Source organism: Sphaeramia orbicularis, chromosome 16 (genome assembly GCF_902148855.1).
Source record: "Sphaeramia orbicularis chromosome 16, fSphaOr1.1, whole genome shotgun sequence".
NCBI lineage: Eukaryota > Metazoa > Chordata > Actinopteri > Kurtiformes > Apogonidae > Sphaeramia > Sphaeramia orbicularis.
In genome coordinates this window covers 31,310,941-31,332,007 of record NC_043972.1, presented here as the reverse complement: position 1 = coordinate 31,332,007, position 21,067 = coordinate 31,310,941, and the positions used below count along the sequence as shown (strand labels likewise).

The 21,067-nt window shown below is 36.6% G+C and overlaps 1 protein-coding gene across 1 annotated transcript in view; it reads right to left on the bottom strand.

The window, feature by feature from the left end:
* znf804b (zinc finger protein 804B) overlaps positions 1 to 21,067 on the bottom strand; it is a 63,868-nt gene that overhangs the window by 5,052 nt on the left and 37,749 nt on the right. The window contains exons 3-4 of the mRNA XM_030158396.1: positions 6,797 to 6,934; positions 1,000 to 1,130 (exon numbers count right to left, since the gene is read on the bottom strand). Coding sequence (XP_030014256.1) covers positions 1,000 to 1,130; positions 6,797 to 6,934 — 269 coding nt within the window. The remainder of the gene's footprint in view (positions 1 to 999; positions 1,131 to 6,796; positions 6,935 to 21,067) is intronic.

Below are 21,067 nucleotides of genomic sequence, written 5' to 3'. Positions count from 1 at the left end.
ATAAAAATAATTCATTTCTATACACAGGTAGGTTCTATCATACCAATCTATCAGGAAACTGTAACAACAGTCAAATGAACTAAATTTTGAAGCAAAATACATTTGGATGCTTTAGAAATAACAAGAACAAAATCAGTGACTAGTAATGCAATATATATTATATATAATACAACACAGTGCAGTTATAATGCTGAAATGATGAGGTGGCTAATCTGTTAAACAGCTGACAGAAAATTAATTAGTAGGAATGAAAATTAATTGCTTGATTCAAAAAGGATTTTGTTAGTCATTAGTTGAAGTCACAAATAATAGCACACATACATAAGATGCTCCACAATAATAATGCAAAATGTGTAGATGATTAACTTCAATTTTGTAAGTGATCTAAAATAAGTTTTACCTGTAAGCATATTGCATTTAGTATTTAGTAAAACAGAGATGATCTTACTATTGACAATGAGACAAAAACAAAAACCCACAGCTGAAGGCATAAACAAAAAGCAAATGTAAAACATGATTGGTAGTCATAGTAATGCTGTTCACATACTGTACCATCGCCTGATTATAGGAAAACACATTTAATTGCACAGGGAATAGGTGCAATCAAGTTGATTATTATGTGATGTATTGTTTTTCTATCAGTTGTTTTGATCGCTCTAGGTGCAGGATCCTGGAGGCAACTTTAATCTTCCATCTTCACATTATTTACTTCTAAAAAAAAATATGTCTGCAATTCATTGTTTTTTTAAAACTTCACATCCTCCTCTACAAATCATCTTCTCTCGGAGTGTCAGCAAGAATGTGTCTTCATGTTATATTTACTTCACCTGTGGCCTATTTAGGCCAACTGAGTGCTCTCACATCTGTGGATGCATCCATCAAATCTGAGAAATGCTGACTAGATGTGACGCACTCTAACCCCTTTGGACTCCAGCCGCTTGTCTCATTACACATAAACACTGCCGCAGACACACTAAAGTACACAGTCTCTCCACTCACCGCGGAGTTTCTTGCTGCAGTTGTGCTAGTTGGTGCAAGCGCCTTAGAGCTTTCTCCTGTTTGCGCTGGTCCTTCCATGATTTTGACGCCACATTTCGAGCAAACTCTCTATGCTTGAGCTCCTTTAGTCTCTGTGGGAAACAAAGATTAGGGGAGGGACAGACAAATATATGTGAAGGGCATGGGGGTAACAAGGAAGAGAAGAAGCATGAAAGTGGGACAAAGAGGAGAAAAGAGAGAGTGAAAGATTAGTTTTAGGAAGCTCTCTGCAGGCAGCTGTCTTTCAAACCATACACATCAGTCAGCAGCATTTGCAGATGTTCTCTTCCAAGACTCATGTCCAATTAACTCCATTCAGCATGGAAGAAAGCATCTTTCCTCCAACACGCAGCTTGAGAGCAAACACAAGCCAAATGGTGTATAGTAGATTACAGATGCAGTTAAGATGAGTGACAAGAGTAATTTCATGATGATGATGCTCTTTCTGAGTCTTTTTTTCTCTTTGCTGGGCTTCTGTTTGAGCTTTTCTTCAATTGAGTATCGTGCTGCTGAATTGGCCGACCCCCCGTCAGTCATCGCGGAACACTCTCAGAGAATTTTTGATCAAATGACACTTTTGACTTTTGAGGGGAGTGCACCAGACATATTGGTTTAATGATGCTGAATTAAAACATTTACAAACAAATACAGAGTCATTAATCACACAATAAATGAAAAGCATATCTTAAAGATTAGACATTTTATTCAGGAAAAAATTCACTATTTCTTGAATATGTAGCTGAGTATTTCATCATTTTTATGCAAACTGTAGCAATAGTAATTTTATTTTAATCACGCAGGTGGGTCTTCATTTGCATCATGGGCCAGAAAAAAAAGAAGTTGTTTCTGTTTTCTGTGCTTAATTGTGTAAAACTACAGTACATATGCACAGTAATACACTAGGTGTGCCAGTCCTCTCAGGAAAACAATGATTCATGCCTCTTTCTCCAGTTTCCTTTTCTGACACACTTTAATCCCTCCTTTATCCATACTTGGCAGGTTGTGGGTGTGTTTCTTTTTGCCAGTAAATGTGTGTCTAAAGGCAGAGGAGGGACTCAGTAGTTCGGGAATAGTAATATCGTGCACTACCATCCCTCACATCTTCCATCTTATCCTCTCCTGCACCCTGAGTACATTTCAGCTAGCTCAGCGTGCAATCCACACATGGTTTACAAATTCAGGATCTTGTTGTTGTTGTTTTTTTTTTTAGAATATTTGTGAACTCATCCTGCAGCGGGATTACAAGACTCTCACTTTTAGATTATGTTACGCTATTATCCACCCATACAGTACACACACAGAAATGCACACATCAGATTAGCCTCTCAGACATCAGATTTATTTATACCCTCACTCTCTTTCACACCCAGATCTTATGCAGGAGCTGACAGTCGTCAGGTTAATCTCTGCTGAGTCTTACACAAGCGGGTGTCTTTATACATTATCGCTTGATGCCTAACATCCCACTGTCAGCCCACTAAAGACAGCTTTAAGTGTGTGCCAATGGAGTGGCGCTTGTGGGTTTGTATCCCTTAAACATACATGTCTTACAGTATAGGTGCCTACTTAAACTATGTATGATTAAAGGCTGTGTGCGTGTTCGTTAGTGTGTGTTTGTTGGTTTGTGCTAAGAAGCTCTGAGGAAGTTTGATGCCAAACTTATTCTATGGGAAATATTAATCATGTTCAAGCTGAGAGGAATACATAATGAACTACTGCGGGCAGAGCCAGGATGAGGGAGGAAGAGAAGATCACAGTCGTTGTACTGTAGCTGTCCACGCTAAAGACAGAGAGAAAGAGAGCAGTCTGTAATAGATGAAATATATGAAGATGAATACTTCCTCCCTCCTCTTGCATTTGCACTCCACCAGGTTATTGTTCTCTCTTAAAAACAGGTCCCACTGCAGGCAAACCTGTAGCTATATTTAGAGCCCAAACAAAATCTTGCAAGCAGAACCACTTTCAGTGAGCACACAGGGTAGAGATATTTCCATTTCCCACATTAAAGCTGATACTTTTGTCTTCAAAGGTGATGTCATGTCCCCAACTGTGGGAAGTGATATTACTCTTGCACTCCAACATGCCAGTCAAGCTATGTGCTGTGAAGCACAATCTGTCTGTCAAAGCCTCGATCAATATTCCTTTAGATGTGTTAAGGAGTGCTCAGGATGAGGCAACTATGGGATGAGTCAGAGTTGATTCATACCCACAAGAGCCTCAGAATAAGGGATGATGTATTCTAAGGTAGCATGTGAGGAGCAACGCTAATAGGCTGATTGCACTTTTATTTAAAAAGGGAGTGTAATTCAGTTGTAATGAGCAATTTCTGTAATCAGTAGTAAATGCTGATAAAGCACTGCATTCAGACATGTTTATCCCTGAATCGATGACAAGGAATGGAGACAGAGCAAACGCAATCAGGCTCCATTCTCCAATGCCAATACTCCTGCAGGGGAGCTGTCTTCAGCTAGAATTTCATCTGTTGTCTGCTTGGTAGTCAGAGTGTGCATGTATGCCTGTATATGTGTGTGCGTGTGTGTTCCTACAGCGCCAGTGGCTACTGTCAGCTCAGTGCCTCATGCAGCTCGTTTTATGTGCCTGCCGCTGGCTAAAACAAAGCATTAACATTGGCCTGCAGTTGCTTCAATTCATTTTCAAAGAACAATGACAGTGAAGGAACAGTCTTATTTAATGTTTATTTCATGTTGCACAGTGTGGGCGTTCAGAAGTGGGTAGCGACTTGGCTCGGTTCAGAGACTGCCTGTATTTGAAGACTAGTGTGTACACGGGTAAGTGCATGTCTGTGTGTTTTTGTACGTGAGTATATGTCTTGGCATGACAACAGATAGCTGTAGGAGACTGTGCTATCAGCTGAACCTTCAGTTTGTAGTCCGGAGTGGAGGTTGAGTATGAACATGGAAATAATAGTAGAATGCAGGAGAAAACCTGTCGGCCTTTTTCTAATGGTCCACTGGCCTCCTACCATCCAAACCAGAATAATATAATCATACTTGAGCTATGACTAATAGCTCCATGTTTTATTTGGCGCAGCATATTTATTTCCTTTGGAGCAAATAAAAATTGTGGAGTAAAGAGAATTTTATAGAGGCATTTTATGTACTAGATACATACAAATGAACAGCTCTGAAATTTTAAGTAGGGGGAAAAAAAGAATCCTCCAGTATGAGAAATTTGGGACTTGGAGCTTACCATGCAGATTATCATTCATGTTTTTTCATTACCATTTTGATTTTGGTTGTTTCACTTCAGTCTGTTTGGTTTTTTTTTCTGGGTCAATAAAAAGACTCTTTACTCACCTGATTCCATTTGTCTGATCCAGTCTTTTTTTTGCATTATTTATCATCATTTAATAATTCTCTTAGTTTGCCTACTGGGTCATTTTATTACCTCTACCAAAGAGGCAGTGTAATTATATCTATTTGTCAGTCTCTCAGTCTCTTTTCACAATTACATAACAATTTCAGCACTGATATCCATGAAATTTGCTGATATAGAAGGACGTGTGCCAAGGGATGGAGGCTAACATCTTTCTCTCTTTAACATTGGGCTCTTATAGGAGAAGTGGCTCAAATCCTTGAACAAGCTCTTATTTTGTGAAAACAACTGCTTTATAAAAATTAAACAATCTTTATGATGATGTCTTATTTATAAACTTGAAAATTTATTAAGGTGCTGTGACGGGCAAGACGCATTAAAAATACATCAGCTGTCTGTTTTGTGGCTGAACAAATATGCTCTATTATGTCTCCATAAAAAAGTTAAACATAGTTGTACCCTCAAAGCTCATGATGAGTCTTTACTGCTCAAGAAAAATAAGAACCTGCTCTACTTTATCACAGTTGTGGTAAACATTTGGAGCACATTGGATGTGAAAGAACTAATACTAGATTATGTGTGGAATTTGAACTACAATCAACTGTAAATCTGTGTATTTATTCCTTTGTTGATACTAAGTTTGTATCATCACATAACATGTTTGCTAATGAGTTTATCTGTGAATGTATGCATTGCGTGACAAGCCATTCATTCATTTTCTGAAATACTTAATCCTCTGCAGGGTTGTGAGGATGCTGGAGCCTAATCCCAGCTACCATTGGACGAAGGCACCATACATCATGCCCATTCACTCTCACATTCACACCTACAGGCAATTTAGATTGACTACTTAACCTACTATGGTGCACCAATTAACATGTTAAGGATACCAGAATACCTGGAGGGAACACACACTGACACAGGCAGAACATGCAAACTGCACACTGAAAAGCACCTTCAAACCCAGGACCTTCCTACTGTGAGGCAACAATGCGAACCACTGCACCATATTATAATTTTTACTAAACTTACAGTGCTATTGACATCCCAAAAATGCCTGTAGTGATCTCCCGCATGTGTTCCTTGTATCCCGCCTTCATGTTAATCGGTGGAGCTTCCACCAAAAAATTACAAATTCCATGTCCAATGATTTTTTTTTTCTATAAGAGGTGATTGTGGATTGTTGGTGATTTCCATGGCAATATAGCAATCAGGTGGCCAGGGTCTCATATCTCACCTATGCTGATTCTGACTCCAAATGGCTTCATCTTAGATCATAGGTCATAATTTGTATTTTGTTTGTGATTTAACCCTTTCATGCATGAATTGTGAGAACCTTAGTCAAGATTAATTTTTTGAGTATTTTTATTCCTCCTTAGCCATGAAAAAAACAATGCGATCAAGTTTTTTTTCTATGGTGTTACAAAAATATCCATGCATTTAATTTTTGAAGTAAAGAAACGTGTTTAAAACCAAATATCAGTAAGTGATATGAAAACAATGAAATAAAAACATTTTTAATTCTGCTAATTTGATGTCTTCTCACATTTTAACATATTCTAATGCTGGTAATTATTCATTTCATGGAGATAATATGCAAAAAAAAAACCTTTTTGTCTAACAAATACCAATTGATTTACACTCAAACATGTCACTGCAGATCAGGTTTATCAAGAACAGCACAGTTATAGTAATAGTATGAATGTCAGTGTATGGGATGATGCATAAGTGTCCACTGTGTTGGTTGATATGGAACTAAAACAACAAAACCCATTAATATACAAGAGAACAGCTGGAGAATAGCTGTCCACTGGAGTGACCTATGCATGAAAGGGTTAATAATGTGATACGGCAAGAAGACAGGACTACTGATGTTGGTGGGGTTCTTCACTCTTTTAGTTTTTGATGCAACAAGAACTTTCACATTTATTTTGCATTAAAAATATAATCCATCTACATCTATTTATTCTTAGATTTAATGTCATAGTCAGTACTTTCCTAGATTTATTGTACTTTAAATATATGCTATTTTTTTCGACTTCTTTTTTTACTGGTGTAACAATTAAATTTATCTAAATGGATTAATGAAATGCCTCATCTCATCTCATCTCCAGTACCTGTTAATATGCAGTATTTTGTTTGTGTAGTTGTGTGATCATCTGTCTTGAGTTGAGGTGTTCCGCCTATCTGTGTGAGCTTGTCAAAGATGGTGATGACAGTTGTCACACTCCTACTGTTACCTGCTGGGAAACTGTACCCAGTGGACAGATTGAAATGAAAATATATAAAAAAAAAACATATAACACTACAGTAACACACCCACATCTCACGTCAAGAGATGATAAGAAGATGCCTGCTTGTGTTTGTGTGCTGTTACTGTGTATGACTGTTCCTTGCTGGAGTACAGGTGCGTCCCATGTACCTGTTTGTGTGCATGGTCGTAGGAGTTGATATGGTTGTCAAACTCCTGGTGTCTGAGGTACTGCTTGTCACACAGCTCACAGTAGAATAGAGCCTTCAGATCCTCCACTGAGCAGCCCAAAGCCCTCTCTGCACGCTCCTGAAAAAGAGAGAAGAGAAAGAGTGAGAGCGTTGGAGGGATTGGGGGGAGAAAAGGGAGAGAATCGAGACAGAGGCATAAACAGACAGACCCATAAAGGGTTAGAGGGGTAGAGAAGATAGAGAGGAGGAAGAGTAGGGGGAGGGGGAAGGGGTCGAACGAATGGCAGATTGTTAGCCATTTAGAGCAAATCTGCATCCCAGAGACATCAGCGGTAATGGCCTCTACATGTGCTCTGCATAAAACTATTAAACAGCTTCCCATTAAAGCACACTGCCTTTGCTGCTACTGCAAGTTGGACAAAGGCACTGAAACCCTGTCCTCCTGGCAACTTGAGCCTGGGGACATATTTAATACAGCCACTATAATAGAAACCTGCGTATGTACTGTAATGGCAAATAGTCTGATTCAGACTGCGAACAAAGTGGCAATTGTGTCTGACAGACAGAAAAACTGAGTCGCTAAAAGGCACAACTTAGACTTTTGTACACTAGCAAAATCGTGCACGTAGAGAAGTGAAACTTTGAGATGGAAACACACACATTTACAGCCGTGTAAATAGCACAAGGACAGATAGATACACATGCACTGCGCAAATGGCACATGGACCTCAGGGGATAAATCTCTTGTCTGCGTGCTCACATCGGCCACAGGGTTTTTTTTTTTTTCTTCGGTCCACGCGCAGTGTTGTGCGCCATACACATCTGTGCAGGTTTGTGGATGTGTGTGCGGCCGTGCATGTTTTCAGGGGTATGTGTGCATTCATGCCATGCTCTGCTTCAGAATGTAATTTCCCTCAGGCTAGGGGCTGCCAATAAACACTATTGAATTCTGTTCTACACTGACATGATGGGAATTTAATTTGAGGTTGTCACTTCTTTCTCTCTCTTTCTCTCCTCTACATCTTTCCATCCTTCTGTCCATCTTCTGCTCTTTCTCATTCTCTTGCCTTTCCCAGATCTTATTCCCCATCAGACTCACTCTTCTTTCCTTCCCTCTTATATCCAGTTTTATCCCCTCTATTTGCCTTTTTGCTTGCTTCTTTTCTGTTTGGTGAGCCCTGGGTCATGAAGTGACAGAGTCTATTGGCCCCAATTTGCTTCCGTAATATGCCTGCACACAGGAACAGAGGTGAGAGGAAAGGAGAGGGAAGAGAGGAATGCTGGGAAAGGCGAAATGACCCTGGCCCGCCCTCACACACACAAACACACTCACACTCACATACTGTTATTATGATGACCAGAGTTTAACAATCATTGTTGTACACTTTATAATTTATATGCCTGTAGATACTAGATCTAGCAAAGGTAAACATGCTTTTACAGGTAGATGATCACAGTTAGAATACGCTTAACCCTGAATCTGGAAAGAAAGATGAAAAAAGATAGATGCTACATATCAGTGTCTATTTACACTTGGATGTTGTATAATATTATATGGTATTTTCACTTGAGTACAAAGCTCCGTAGAGGAACGGCTGTCTAGCACATTGCACTATTGATGCAAAATAGAGATAGCGCAATTGATATTGGCAGATGCTGGTGTTGATAGAGACTGATGGAAAATATTATGAGTAGAAAGTGGGAAACTGGGAAAATAACAGCCAAAAAAATTTAAAAAATAAATAAATAAATAAATTGGTCCCACAGGAATTTTATACATTTAGCTTAATGTTCAGTTTGACATTTATTAGATATTTTGAGTTTGACATTTCGTTCAAAAGCTAGCCAAATCATGATACCATGAAGGAGAGACAGTTTCAGATAATGTATTTTAAGTGTCAAAATATAGGATAGAGACTTTTAAGATATTGACCAATTAATCATCTTTTTCCTGCACCAGTTTTTCCTGTTGTTTTCTATCAGCCTTTAAAATCCACTATCAGTTGTCATTACATGGAAGAGGATCCACTCCAAAATGACTGGAAAATCGTTAAAAAAAAAAAAAGGAAAAAAAAAAATTTTCTAGTGCTGCAGAAATAAAATGATAATAAACAACATGATTGACAACATGGACAGATGACAGACAGAAGAGGAAAAAATAAATTGCAGCAAGTTTGATGGACAAATATACAGTTGCTTTTCAGTTATGCTCTGAACAGACAGACAAAAGCACATGCTGACCTTTATGTGAAAAAGGAAACAAAACAGACAAAGTAGAAGAGTGACAAACGAATCTAACTTCACTATCCAAATTCTGAGATCGGTGTCTGATCCTTACAGCCAGGACATCCTTTCCATCATAAGACTCATGCTGTACATTGCACTGTGTATCTTTTTGCGCATGTCCTTGTAGATGTAAATACCAAAATAGCTGACCTGTGTTTTATTTTCATCTTGGTCAATTATATTCAGAATCATAACATTTTACGCTTTAGTCAATCACATTAAAAAAGTAATTCCAAAAGTGTCCAGCCTCATGGTGTATTTTCACATGAGCTAAATTGTCTTCTAAACATGAATGTGGGCTGAAGGAACAACCACAGTGACAGGAGTCTCCTTTACTGAAATCAACAGAGAGGTAACTAATATGCATTGATCCTGTATTGTGAGTATGTGCCATGGTATCGATTTGCTTTGCAGGCTTAAAGTCACGACAAGGAAATCATCCAATCACCCAGAGTGGCCTTCGACCGAGCTGCTGGGCTGAGATAATGAATGCTGCATATTTGTCTACCTTTGGGATAAAGCAACATTACACCGGAGTTGTGTAAGCACATGTCATAGAATAGAATAGAATAGAATAGAATAGAATAGAATAGAATAGAATAGAATAGAATAGAATAGAATAGAATAGTTTAGTTTAGTTTTATTTCGAGCACATAAAATCATCAGATAACCAACAAACAAAATTTTTTGGTGCTCGATAAGGAGAGGGAAGAAGTATAACTTATAAACTCCCATTCCCTTTTTACAAACTAATAATTAAATTAATTCCACTTCCTTTGCGTTGTTAACACGTTTTTTTCTGTATATTTCTACAATAACACACAGCATCCATACAAACCATTCACATACACTTTTTTAGTCATTTCACACACAATCAGATTTGCTTAATCAACCGTTTTTTTTTTTTAATATAAACTGTAATATTTATATGCACTTCAAATATTTACTACAGACACAATCATTAATAAATGTGATAATATCTCCTAATCATGATAGTCTGTATTAATTCATTAATTACAATAATATCTTATTTTATGCATTCTTCTATATAGAATAGAATAGAATAGAATAGAATAGAATAGAATAGAATAGAATAGAATAGAATAGTTAGTTTAGTTTTATTTCGAACACATAAAATCATCAGATAACAAAGAACCATACAACATGGACAAACAAAATTTTTCGGCACTCGAAAAGGAGTGGGAAGAAGTATAACTTTTAGATTCCCACCCCCTTTTTACAAACTAATAATTAAATGAATTCCACGTCCTTTGCTTTGTTAACACACTTTTTTTCCCTGTATATTTCTACAATAACACACAGCATCCGTACAAAACAATTCACATACACTTTTTTAGTCATCTCACACACAATCAGATTTGCATAATCAACCATTTTAATATAAACTGTAATATTTATATGCACTTCAAATATTTACTACAAATACAATCATTAATAAATGTGATAGTATCTCCTAATCATGATAGTCTGTCTTAATTAATTAATTACAATATCTTATTTTATGCATTCTTCTATATCAGGGGTCGGCAACCCTGGTCCTACAGAGCCACTATCCTGCATGTTTTAGATGTTTCCTTCTTCCAACACACCTGATGGTCATTACCGGGCTTCTGCAGAGCGTGATGATAGGCTTATCGTTTGAATCAGGTGTGTTGGAAGAGGGATACACCTAAAACATGCAGGATAGTGGCTCTGTAGGACCAGGGTTGCCGACCCCTGTTCTATATAGAATAGAACAGAACAGAACAGAACAGAATAGAATAGAATAGAATAGAACAGAACAGAACAGAATAGAATAGAATAGAATAGAATAGAATAGAATAGAATAGAATAGAATAGAATAGTTTAGTTTTATTTCAAGCACATAAAATCATCAGATAACAAAGAACCATACAACATGGACAAACAAAATTTTTCGGCACTCGAAAAGGAGTGGGAAGAAGTATAACTTTTAGATTCCCACCCCCTTTTTACAAACTAATAATTAAATGAATTCCACGTCCTTTGCTTTGTTAACACACTTTTTTTCCCTGTATATTTCTACAATAACACACAGCATCCGTACAAAACAATTCACATACACTTTTTTAGTCATCTCACACACAATCAGATTTGCATAATCAACCATTTTTTTTTAATATAAACTGTAATATTTATATGCACTTCAAATATTTACTACAGACACAACCATTAATAAATGTGATAATATCTCCTAATCATGATAGTCTGTATTAATTAATTAATTACAATAATATCTTATTTTATGCATTCTTCTATATAGAATAGAATAGAATAGAATAGAATAGAATAGAATAGAATAGAATAGAATAGTAGTCACATGACATGGACAAAGACAATGACAGTACAATGGGAGCTGCAACAGGCCCCGATTGTGCAAAAAAACAGGTATGAATAAAATAAAATAAAAACTGGCATCACAAATATAAATAATAATAAAAATAACAGAGTGGCCTTCGACCGAGCTGCTGGGCTAAGATAATGAATGCTGCATATTTGTCTACCTTTGGGATAATGCAACATTACACTGGAGTTGTGTAAGCACATGTCATAGAATAGAATAGAATAGAATACAATACAATACAATAGTTAGTTTAGTTTTATTTCAAGCACATAAAATCCTCAGATAACAAAGAACCATACAACATGGACAAACAAAAATCTTTGGCGCTCGAAAAGGAGTGGAAAAAGTATAACTTATAAACTCCCAACCCCTTTTTATAAAATAATAATTAAATGAATTCCGCTTCCTTTGCTTTGTTAAAACACTTTTTTTCCTGTATATTATATATAATATAATAATAATACAAATAACAATAGAAAAAGAAGACAATATGCAACCCAATATCCAAGACAATATACAAGAGAACATTATACCATCACCCATCATCCAAGTGCTCATTATACAGATACATTTGAGGTTGTTCATATTTTTGTATGTGCCTGCCTTTGTACCCCCCAACCATGTCTTCTCACCTCTTTCTGTTCTGTCAGGGTAATTACTCTGAACGGTGAAAAAATATACACGGAAAGATGGGTGTGTGCTTGACAAAAGGTGTGAATGCATCAAAGCAGAAATATGTGTGTGTGTGTGTGTGTGTGTGTGTGTGTGTGTATATATGTGTGTGTAAATGCACAACTCATTTGTTCATGTCAGAAGCATCCTGACATGCAATTCCCTATTTTCCCAATTTTCTGAATCATAGTCATATGCAAGAGCTTTCTGTTCTCTATGTACATATATATATATATCATGTAACATTATACATCAACAGAACACTTACAGAAATATATACATTCAGTACACACACATACTTATTCATGCACAGTCACACACAGGTTGCCATTCTGATATAGCGGTGCTAAATTAATCTAGACCTCAATTTACCTCACTAGCATAAATCTGTTTGCCTAGAAAGCACAATTGATATCTACAGCCCTGAATGGACGTGATTGTTTGCATGATTATTTGAGTGTTTGCACTGGGGATGTGCTTCTGATTTTTTTTTTTTTCTTTCTTCCTTTTCATTTATACTCAATTTGTGAGAGAAGTGCCATTTTATCTCCTTCATAGCTGAAATCATCCCACAAATAAAGACTCATTATGAACCATAACTAGAGTTCCAGACACACACGCCTGTAATTTCATGTCTTGAGCTGCTGTGGAAATGAACAGGTCACACTTAAAGTATTTTACACACAGGGTCTGGCAGCTTTATAGAATGCATGCATTGGAAAGTAATGATATACAATGTGTTCATGAAGGACTTAAAGAAAAGCCACCTCTGGGGAGTTGAACAGAGATAAATCAGCTGCACTTTTCTGATGCAATTACCCTGTCATCAACATGAATGGAACTGTCCTCATTTTAAGCAGAAGATATAAAATACACGCTGTATGAAAATGACAAATTCTTCTTGACGGTTAGAACTGCTGGACATCTAACTTAACCACTATCAGACATTAGAAAACATGTCACTGTCATAGCCTTTAGTTGTTCAACAGTGAAATAAAGGCTTGTGGCACCCTGGCAAGGACAAAGAGATGTGACACAAACATGTTGTGTTTGCTTTGTTTTAAGCACTTTTCCTCTACAGGCAGCTCATTCACTAAACCATCCATTAAAGGAAAACATTTCACAAAATAAGATGGGTTTTTTTTGCACCATTACACCCTAAAATACTTTGCTTTTGCACAAGTCTATTTTTTAAACAGGACTGCTTCAACATATAGAGCTCCAACTTTTAATTGACTAATCAATTAGATCTCAAGTACTTAATTAATAAATGACTATTTTGATAATCACTTTGGATTTTTTTTTTAAGGATGAAAAAGTGATTCCAGCTTCATACATGGCAATATTTTCTGGTGTCTTTACTCTTTTGTGTTGGTTAACTTGAATATTTTGGGGGTTTGGGTCTGAAGAAGGTATTTGAGAGTCTTTGGGAAATACTGATCTCCATTTTTCACTGTTTTCTAACATTTTCTGGACCAAGCATTTAATGATTTAATCTAGAAATGATCAACATATTATAAAATAATTGTCAGCTGTATCCAAATTAAAGGAAAGTTTCTTTATAGGTAGACAGTAAAAACATGAATTCACTTTTCTTTTACACTGTGGTATGTTATGAATTTTGACACTTTGGGATGGATTTATGATGTGCCTGTATGAAATTTCATTTAATTTACTGTTGTTTCTTTGTATATTTTTAAGACACTCTTTAAATTGGGACCATATAGTAGGTGGGCACAGAACTGGAAATATTAGAGTGGAGCCCATACATTTTTTTTCCTTTCTTTGTTTCCCTTTGTTTGGTTGTTTATTAATTGAATGCCATTGTTTTAACTGTACATGCTTTTTTTAAAATTATTATTTTAAATTTCTGTTGAATATTAGAAAACTATCCATTGTTCTGGATTCCTTCTTTTAATCAATCATGGCATGAATGCACACAGAAAGAGATGATGGAGCATCAGGATAGGACTTCATTCATTAAAATCCTACATCACTCCTTCTTTCAGATACTCCACCACAGTCCTTTACACAACCATTCACTGACAGCGTATGCATATTCCAGAATGAAATAATCTCATGGGGATTCATTGTCTGGATAATTTGCAATATGGGATGAAATTAACTATGGATCAGGGGTGGGATTTAATAAGTAGATACTTATTCCAAGTCTTTTTTGAGTATGTAGTCTGATCTTGATGTGAAATATTATGTTCTTTATATCCATTTTGCTTCATTAAATTGATATGATCAAATTTTAAAAAATAAATAATTCATTCACTTCACTCATTCCTTCAGTTTGAGCCTCGTTTTTCACATTTACATTCAGATCTGTGAATGCACATTAATTGTTTTCCAGTGGACACATGCGAGAGAGAGTGAGGACGCATTCATGGAAGTTGACAAATAGATTATCAGATTAACCTATAAAGACCCAAATATCCACAGGTGACTCAAATCATCAGCTGATGTAAATGTTTAATACCTTTTTATCCACTAATTTTATCAATACATGTAAATAATTGGTGTAAAATGCAGTTTGTCATCTTTTCACGGTCATCAGATTTGGACATTTAGAGGCTCCGTAGTTACCGTCGAAACACTGTCATCTTCTACAACATTGATTCACCAGTAAAACCCATGGAGTTTGATATGACAGTGGATGGAGATACTTGTTTTTACATTCAGTTAATGATATATTTTACTGGAAAAGTAACTTTTTCTTAAGTTTTCTCTGTTTTTGATATAATAACCCTCAAATGTAATATCAGAATGATGATTAAAGTACATGATTAGTAAATTAAATACAAAAGTACAAAATACAGTGGAAAATTTTAGAATAAATGGTGATAAATCACTTATAGAAAGGTTAAATAGCGAGAACTGACACAAAAGTAGCACTGGGTCTTTATGGGTTAAAAATGCTTAGTCAGCCTTTAATGTGCCATGTAATATTTAAGGCTTGAAGTGAAGTATTTACATATTTTGTGTCAGCATGACATAGTCAAACATACAGTCATGGAACAAAATTATTAGACCATCAAAAGTCATCTAACTCCTGTGTGTATCATGTGACTACAACAGACAGAAAAGAAAACATGGAATGCCTAAAAGCACTGTTTTTGTCAGTACAATGCCATAGATATTAATGTAAGAACTGAAGTGATTTTGGTTATTATCAAGAAAACATGGAAAATGGCTTGATATCCGCTCTGAAATTAAACTCTTATGAGCTACTTTTGTTGTTATCATTATTATTATCATCCAAACAAATGTACCTTTAGTTGTACCAGGCATTAAAATGAACAGAAAACCGAAGAATATAAGCGTGGTCTAATAATTTTTTTCACGACTGTATGTCATGTAAACATAGTCAAAGGCCACCTTTTAAATGAAAGGATACTCATAAAACTTTTAACATCTTCTTTTCCTTTCAGCTCTTCCCATCAGGGGTCGCCACAGCAGATTTGTCTCTTCCAATACTTGTGATCTGCTGCATCTTCTGCTGTTATCGCCACTTCCTCCAAGTCTTCCTTTATTAAATTTGTAAACCTTCGATGTGGTCGGCTTCACTTTCTCTTTCCCAGTATTTTCAATTTCAGCATCTTGTTACCAATATCTTCTCCTTCCCTTCTACATACATACCCATACCAGCCCAATCTCGCTCCCCTTAACTTGTCCTTCAATTTCCCCACTTTAGCTGTCCCTCTGATGTACGTGTTCCTGATCTTATCCATCTTCATCATCCCTAATGAGAATCGGAGCATTTTCATCTCTGCCACTTCCAGTTCCAGTTCAGTTTCCTGCTTTTTGGAGAGGGCCACCGTTTCCAGGCCATACATCATAGCTGGTCTCACCACTGTTTTGTATATCTTTCCTTTTTATAAACTTTTAATATACTGAACTGAAGTAATGAAAGTGCTGCAAAATGATTCTGTATTTTGTTTTGCTTTTTTAGTCTTTATATAGTATTTTCATGTGAGCTTAGACTTCTCACTGGTCATTTTCTTGTCAGTGATAATCAAATGTTGAACAGCATTTTCACAGATGGCTGGACTCAGACAAACAGAGACTGAAAGCTGACTTTTAAAGCCAACAGAATCTGACACTGAGTTTGAGATAATTTTAGCTTATTAATTTTATGTATTTTGGGCAAAGCTAACTTACTGGTAATAAATTTGCATTTGCGTTCAACAAAACTAATACTTATGCTACTTATGCTGCTTTTTACTTTTTCCAGTGTGTGTGTGTGTGAGTGACTGTGACTTGAATAACATTTTTAGAAGAGTGTGCATTTATGCCTCCTCAGACTGAATAAATGTGTTGGCTTGGACATACTTAGATGAAAGTGATCAAATGTGACGCTTGTTAACCAGCATTGAAACACAAGTTTTAATTGCAATCTTGGTTCGATGTGCGTTTCAACACATAGCCAAATGAGCAAAAAAGTAGGACGAAACAACAATCTGCATGCATAATAAAACTAAGAGAAGGAGAGCCAAACAGCAACACAACTGGTAGTACCAGGTGTAAAAATATATTAGTTCTTACAAAACAAACAAGTGGTGCCAGACACAACAAACCCAGCCCCTTGCACGTATTGTAGCTTATTTTGGCATCGATCCAGCTGATGTCATCATGTCTATGCTTGTGCTGATGTCAGCATATCAATTGCCTCAATATATGTGGCAAGTTTGAAGTAAATTGACATAAAATTGATGTTTTTATAGACATGTGAAATATCGGCCATCATAAGTAAATGGGAAAAAAAAAAAATCATTAAAAATTTTAACTTTAACCTACTTTTCTGAAAATGTAACCACATCTATTCTGTGTCACTGGCAATCTATAAACTCAATTTGGTATGAACCCAACCATTAGTTTTGCTGCTACAGACATGTGAAATATCACCTATTATAAGTAAATGGGGAAAACAACATTTTAAAAATTCATAAAAAATTTGAACTTTGACCTAATGTTCCAAAAATGTAATCAGATCTCTTCTGGGTCACTGGCAATCTATAAACCCAATTTGGTATGAATTCAACCAATAGTTCTGCTGCTAGAGTGTTAACAAGCAAACAAACAAAGAAACAAACCGAACCAAAAACAATACCCCTTGCCTCCCATTCGGGGGGGCGGGGTAATTAAAACTTTATGCAACTGTTGTCATGGGAACATTCACAGACCATACAAGGTTATTTACCAATTAGCAGCAATTTCTGTATCAGCTCCTATACATTGGCCTCATCTCTCTTATTGTGACATTAGCCTTCACTTTTATTTTGCCCTTATGGTTTTTCAGACTTTTCTTCTACTGTTTTTTTTTTTTTTTTTTTCTTCCAGCTCTGTTTATTGACTCGTTCTCCACAGCATTAAAGTACTGACTGTTCTGTTATGGGCTGATTATAACTGAGCGACAATCTCTTACTTGTGTAATCAGAGAAAATAATGCGCAATCCACATTATTTTGTGAATAGAGAGCTCAAGTTATTTTATACGTTTTTGTTGTTCTTTCTGTAAGAAATATAAAATGACGGAAACCAGAAAGAAACAAAAATAATAAACGTAGCTTTGTTTGACCTCTACTGAAAAAGTCGTCCAGGGGGTCTCATTGGGATGCCATTTAAGGGATAATATCAAGGCTTTTTCTCATTATAAATCATACTTTGACAGGTGGTATTTAAGAAATGGTACAGTTCTTAATTTAAGTATTTCTCTCAGTTGTTTATCTGCTGTATCTAAATGCTAAAACAGCTGCAAGGTCTTCAAGGTGAAAGGAGAGGAAAGGAAGGGGATACTTAAAGAAACAATGAATATGGGACATTTATGATTTCGGAGAGCTTCTAATTGCCACTGTGCCTTATGAGAACAATTCAATAAACAATTCATAACTGTTTATCAAGCCCAATTAGATCTTTAATTATCTTCAGCTATAATTATCACTCTAACATGGCCACTGTAATGAATTGAAACAATTTCATTTGTGGGAAAAAAAAAATAATACGGTAAAGCTGCTCGCCTCCCGCTTTGCATCTCTTTCTGTCTATTTACATGTATCTCCTTCTCTGTTCCTTCTCTGCCTGTCTCTCTAAGTGCTTCTGTGATTCTCTCTGTCAGACACACATGCATTCACACATGCACGAGCGGAGATAGTCTGGCAGTGTGAGAGTCTGGCGGTGTGATTTCTGGCCATTCTTCTGTAGCTAATGACAGCTGACCTGAGGGCTAAGTCGCTTGTTACTGTAATGACCTGTAGAGCTCAGCGTCAGTCACAGCAGTGCACACACACACACACACACACATATGCAAACAGACTGCCAAACAGGATAGCTCAGTGTTAATGAGCTGATATTTGCAGCCCTAATGCATCTCCCTTGACTGCCTTTAATATGCCTTCATGGCCAGTATCCACCCATTTATTCATTTGATGTGTGTGTGTGTGTGTGTGTATACTTTCCAATGTACATCCCAAGCTTTGTCTAAGTGTTCCCCAGCTCGTGGAGTGTGTTTGTGTATCTTTGTTTGCTGCAGATCATTACAGCCAGTTAGAAGTATAGCCAAAACAAGTACATAGAGCAAACATAGCCAAAGCTGCAGATGTGTTGACCGTAGATATGGTCATTAGGGGGGGGGGTTTGAGCCAAAAGGACAGATGTTAGTACCAGGGAGCTCATATCACACTCCTCCAATAACTAACTTTTTGAAAAAACAAGTCAAAATAATTCAGATAATACTAGACACATAGAAAATCACAGACCATGCCAACCTCCGATCCAGCGTCAAATGCACAATGACTCACCCACTTCCTCTATAAAGTGTGCACTATCTGAAACACTTGTCTCTAAATTATTCCTAATGTTTCTTTAATTCCAATTCTTTTCTTTGTCTCCAGCTGAAAAACAAAAACCCTGCATCTTCCTTTGACCTTTTAGGTTGAACAGCATGCACGAAAAAAACTGAATAAATAAATGATGAAGAGATTATATTTGCTAATTTGCCTCGTGCCCTCTGTTACCTTGTTGAAACAAGGAGTGCTTCTCCCTGAAGTTGATCCTTAAACTGAGAGAAGATATGAAATGACTGAAGAACACATTCTATGAATAATTTTACAATATTTTGACACTGTGCTCCTGAATAATGTCTGTAACATTAAACCGTGGTGATCAGACAGTGTCTTGCTTTTATTTAATATTTTTTACAATATCAAATCAGATAATATGCCTCATGATTTTATCAGTTTGTGAACTCAGGCATCCTGTTAATGGTCAGTAGGACGGGCTGGGTACTTTACTTTTTTTTCTCTTGTAATCTGAAAAGTAAACCTTGGTAGTCTTTATTTTCATTGCACTCCACTGTTCTAAAGCTTTTAGTTTGTTCTGCATTGCATTGATATTGATATGCTGTTATGTATGAATGCAAATACACTTTGACGTTAAAAGGGAGCAATTCAGCCTCACAAACAAGAAGGCTGTTTTATCTTTTTAATCTTTTTATTTTGATGTATACTACATTTAAGAAGAGGGGTTTTCACCTTTATTTATGTTAAAGTTGTAGTGCTTGATAGTATTGTTGCTTTCCTTTGAAAAACAACATTGCCCTCTGGCATATTGTGATTCAACTACGCTGAGAGGACACAAGGTTTCTATATCTATTCATTCACTGTGTTTTCTGACTGTTGAAAATCTACTCTCTGATGCAGATTTCTGTCTCATAACAGGCATTCAGACAGACAGGGAAAGTGAATACGTGAGTAGCTGGGTTTCCATGACAGTTTTCCGCAAAATAAAAGCGACATTTCTACAATTTCGACAAAGTACCATTGCTACTTGCAGGTGTTTCCATTGAAGAGTGTTTGGCTTCTGATGCGTGATTCTAATAAAGTCCTGTCTTGTGGCATGTAATTCTTGTAAATCACTGTATAGTTCTCACAAGATGCTCGTTTACGGAAGATGGACGCATTGAGTTTGATGCCAAACCTCCACAGTGTTGGACTGTAGTGTCAGTTATATCTACTGCTATTGCTGCGACTGTCTTAAACAAAAGAAAAATGGAACGTATAATCGTCCCAAGGCAAAGTTCTTATTTATGGCAGCGTCCACGCATAATGGATTTCTGGAAGAGAACTGTACATCAGGAATTCACCAGCGAGTTGTGGATCCAGAATTTCCGAATGACCCGGGCAACATTTAATGAACTGTGTGATGTTATTGAATCTCTTGTGGCACCAGACTTGTCATATCCTCAGGAAGCAGATCCTACACAAAAGCAAGTGGATATTGCCTTATACAAACTAGATCCACCTGTTCTGAGTACAGGGTCATAGGTCAGATGTTTGGCCTGAGTAAAACCACCATGCACAGATGTGTGAAAATGTACAATAGGTGTTTCCATCACACTTTTGTGCTATACTTCTATACTGAGACGTCTCAAAAAGCACCTCATAAGAGCATAAAAATTTTTTGCGATCTTTGACAGTTTTTGCGACATTTCGGCCTTTCCATTACCAGTTTTCTATTGCACAATCGACATTTTGCGCATTTCTGAGGGTGATGGAAACCCAACTTCTGACAGCTGTAATTACCAATCACAGATTCTGTCAGTTCTACTGCTCAACTCTGTTCTCAACACAGAAGCTTGGAAAACCCGTCAGGCTTTTCTATAACAGCGTTAGCTTCATTTATATTTATAGTAAGGTTAGTTTAGTCTTTTTATTTGGACCAAGAGGAGAGAGCTGATGAAGAACAATGTGTATTATCATATTCAGGCTTTTTCCCCCTGTGATTTCAGCTCCTGCAGCTTTAACAGTGTTTCAGTTGCACAAAATAAATCTACCCTGAACACACCCGTGGGCATTCCCACTGCTTAGAGATTTTACAACCAAACCTGTCAATGTAAAAAATAAAACCC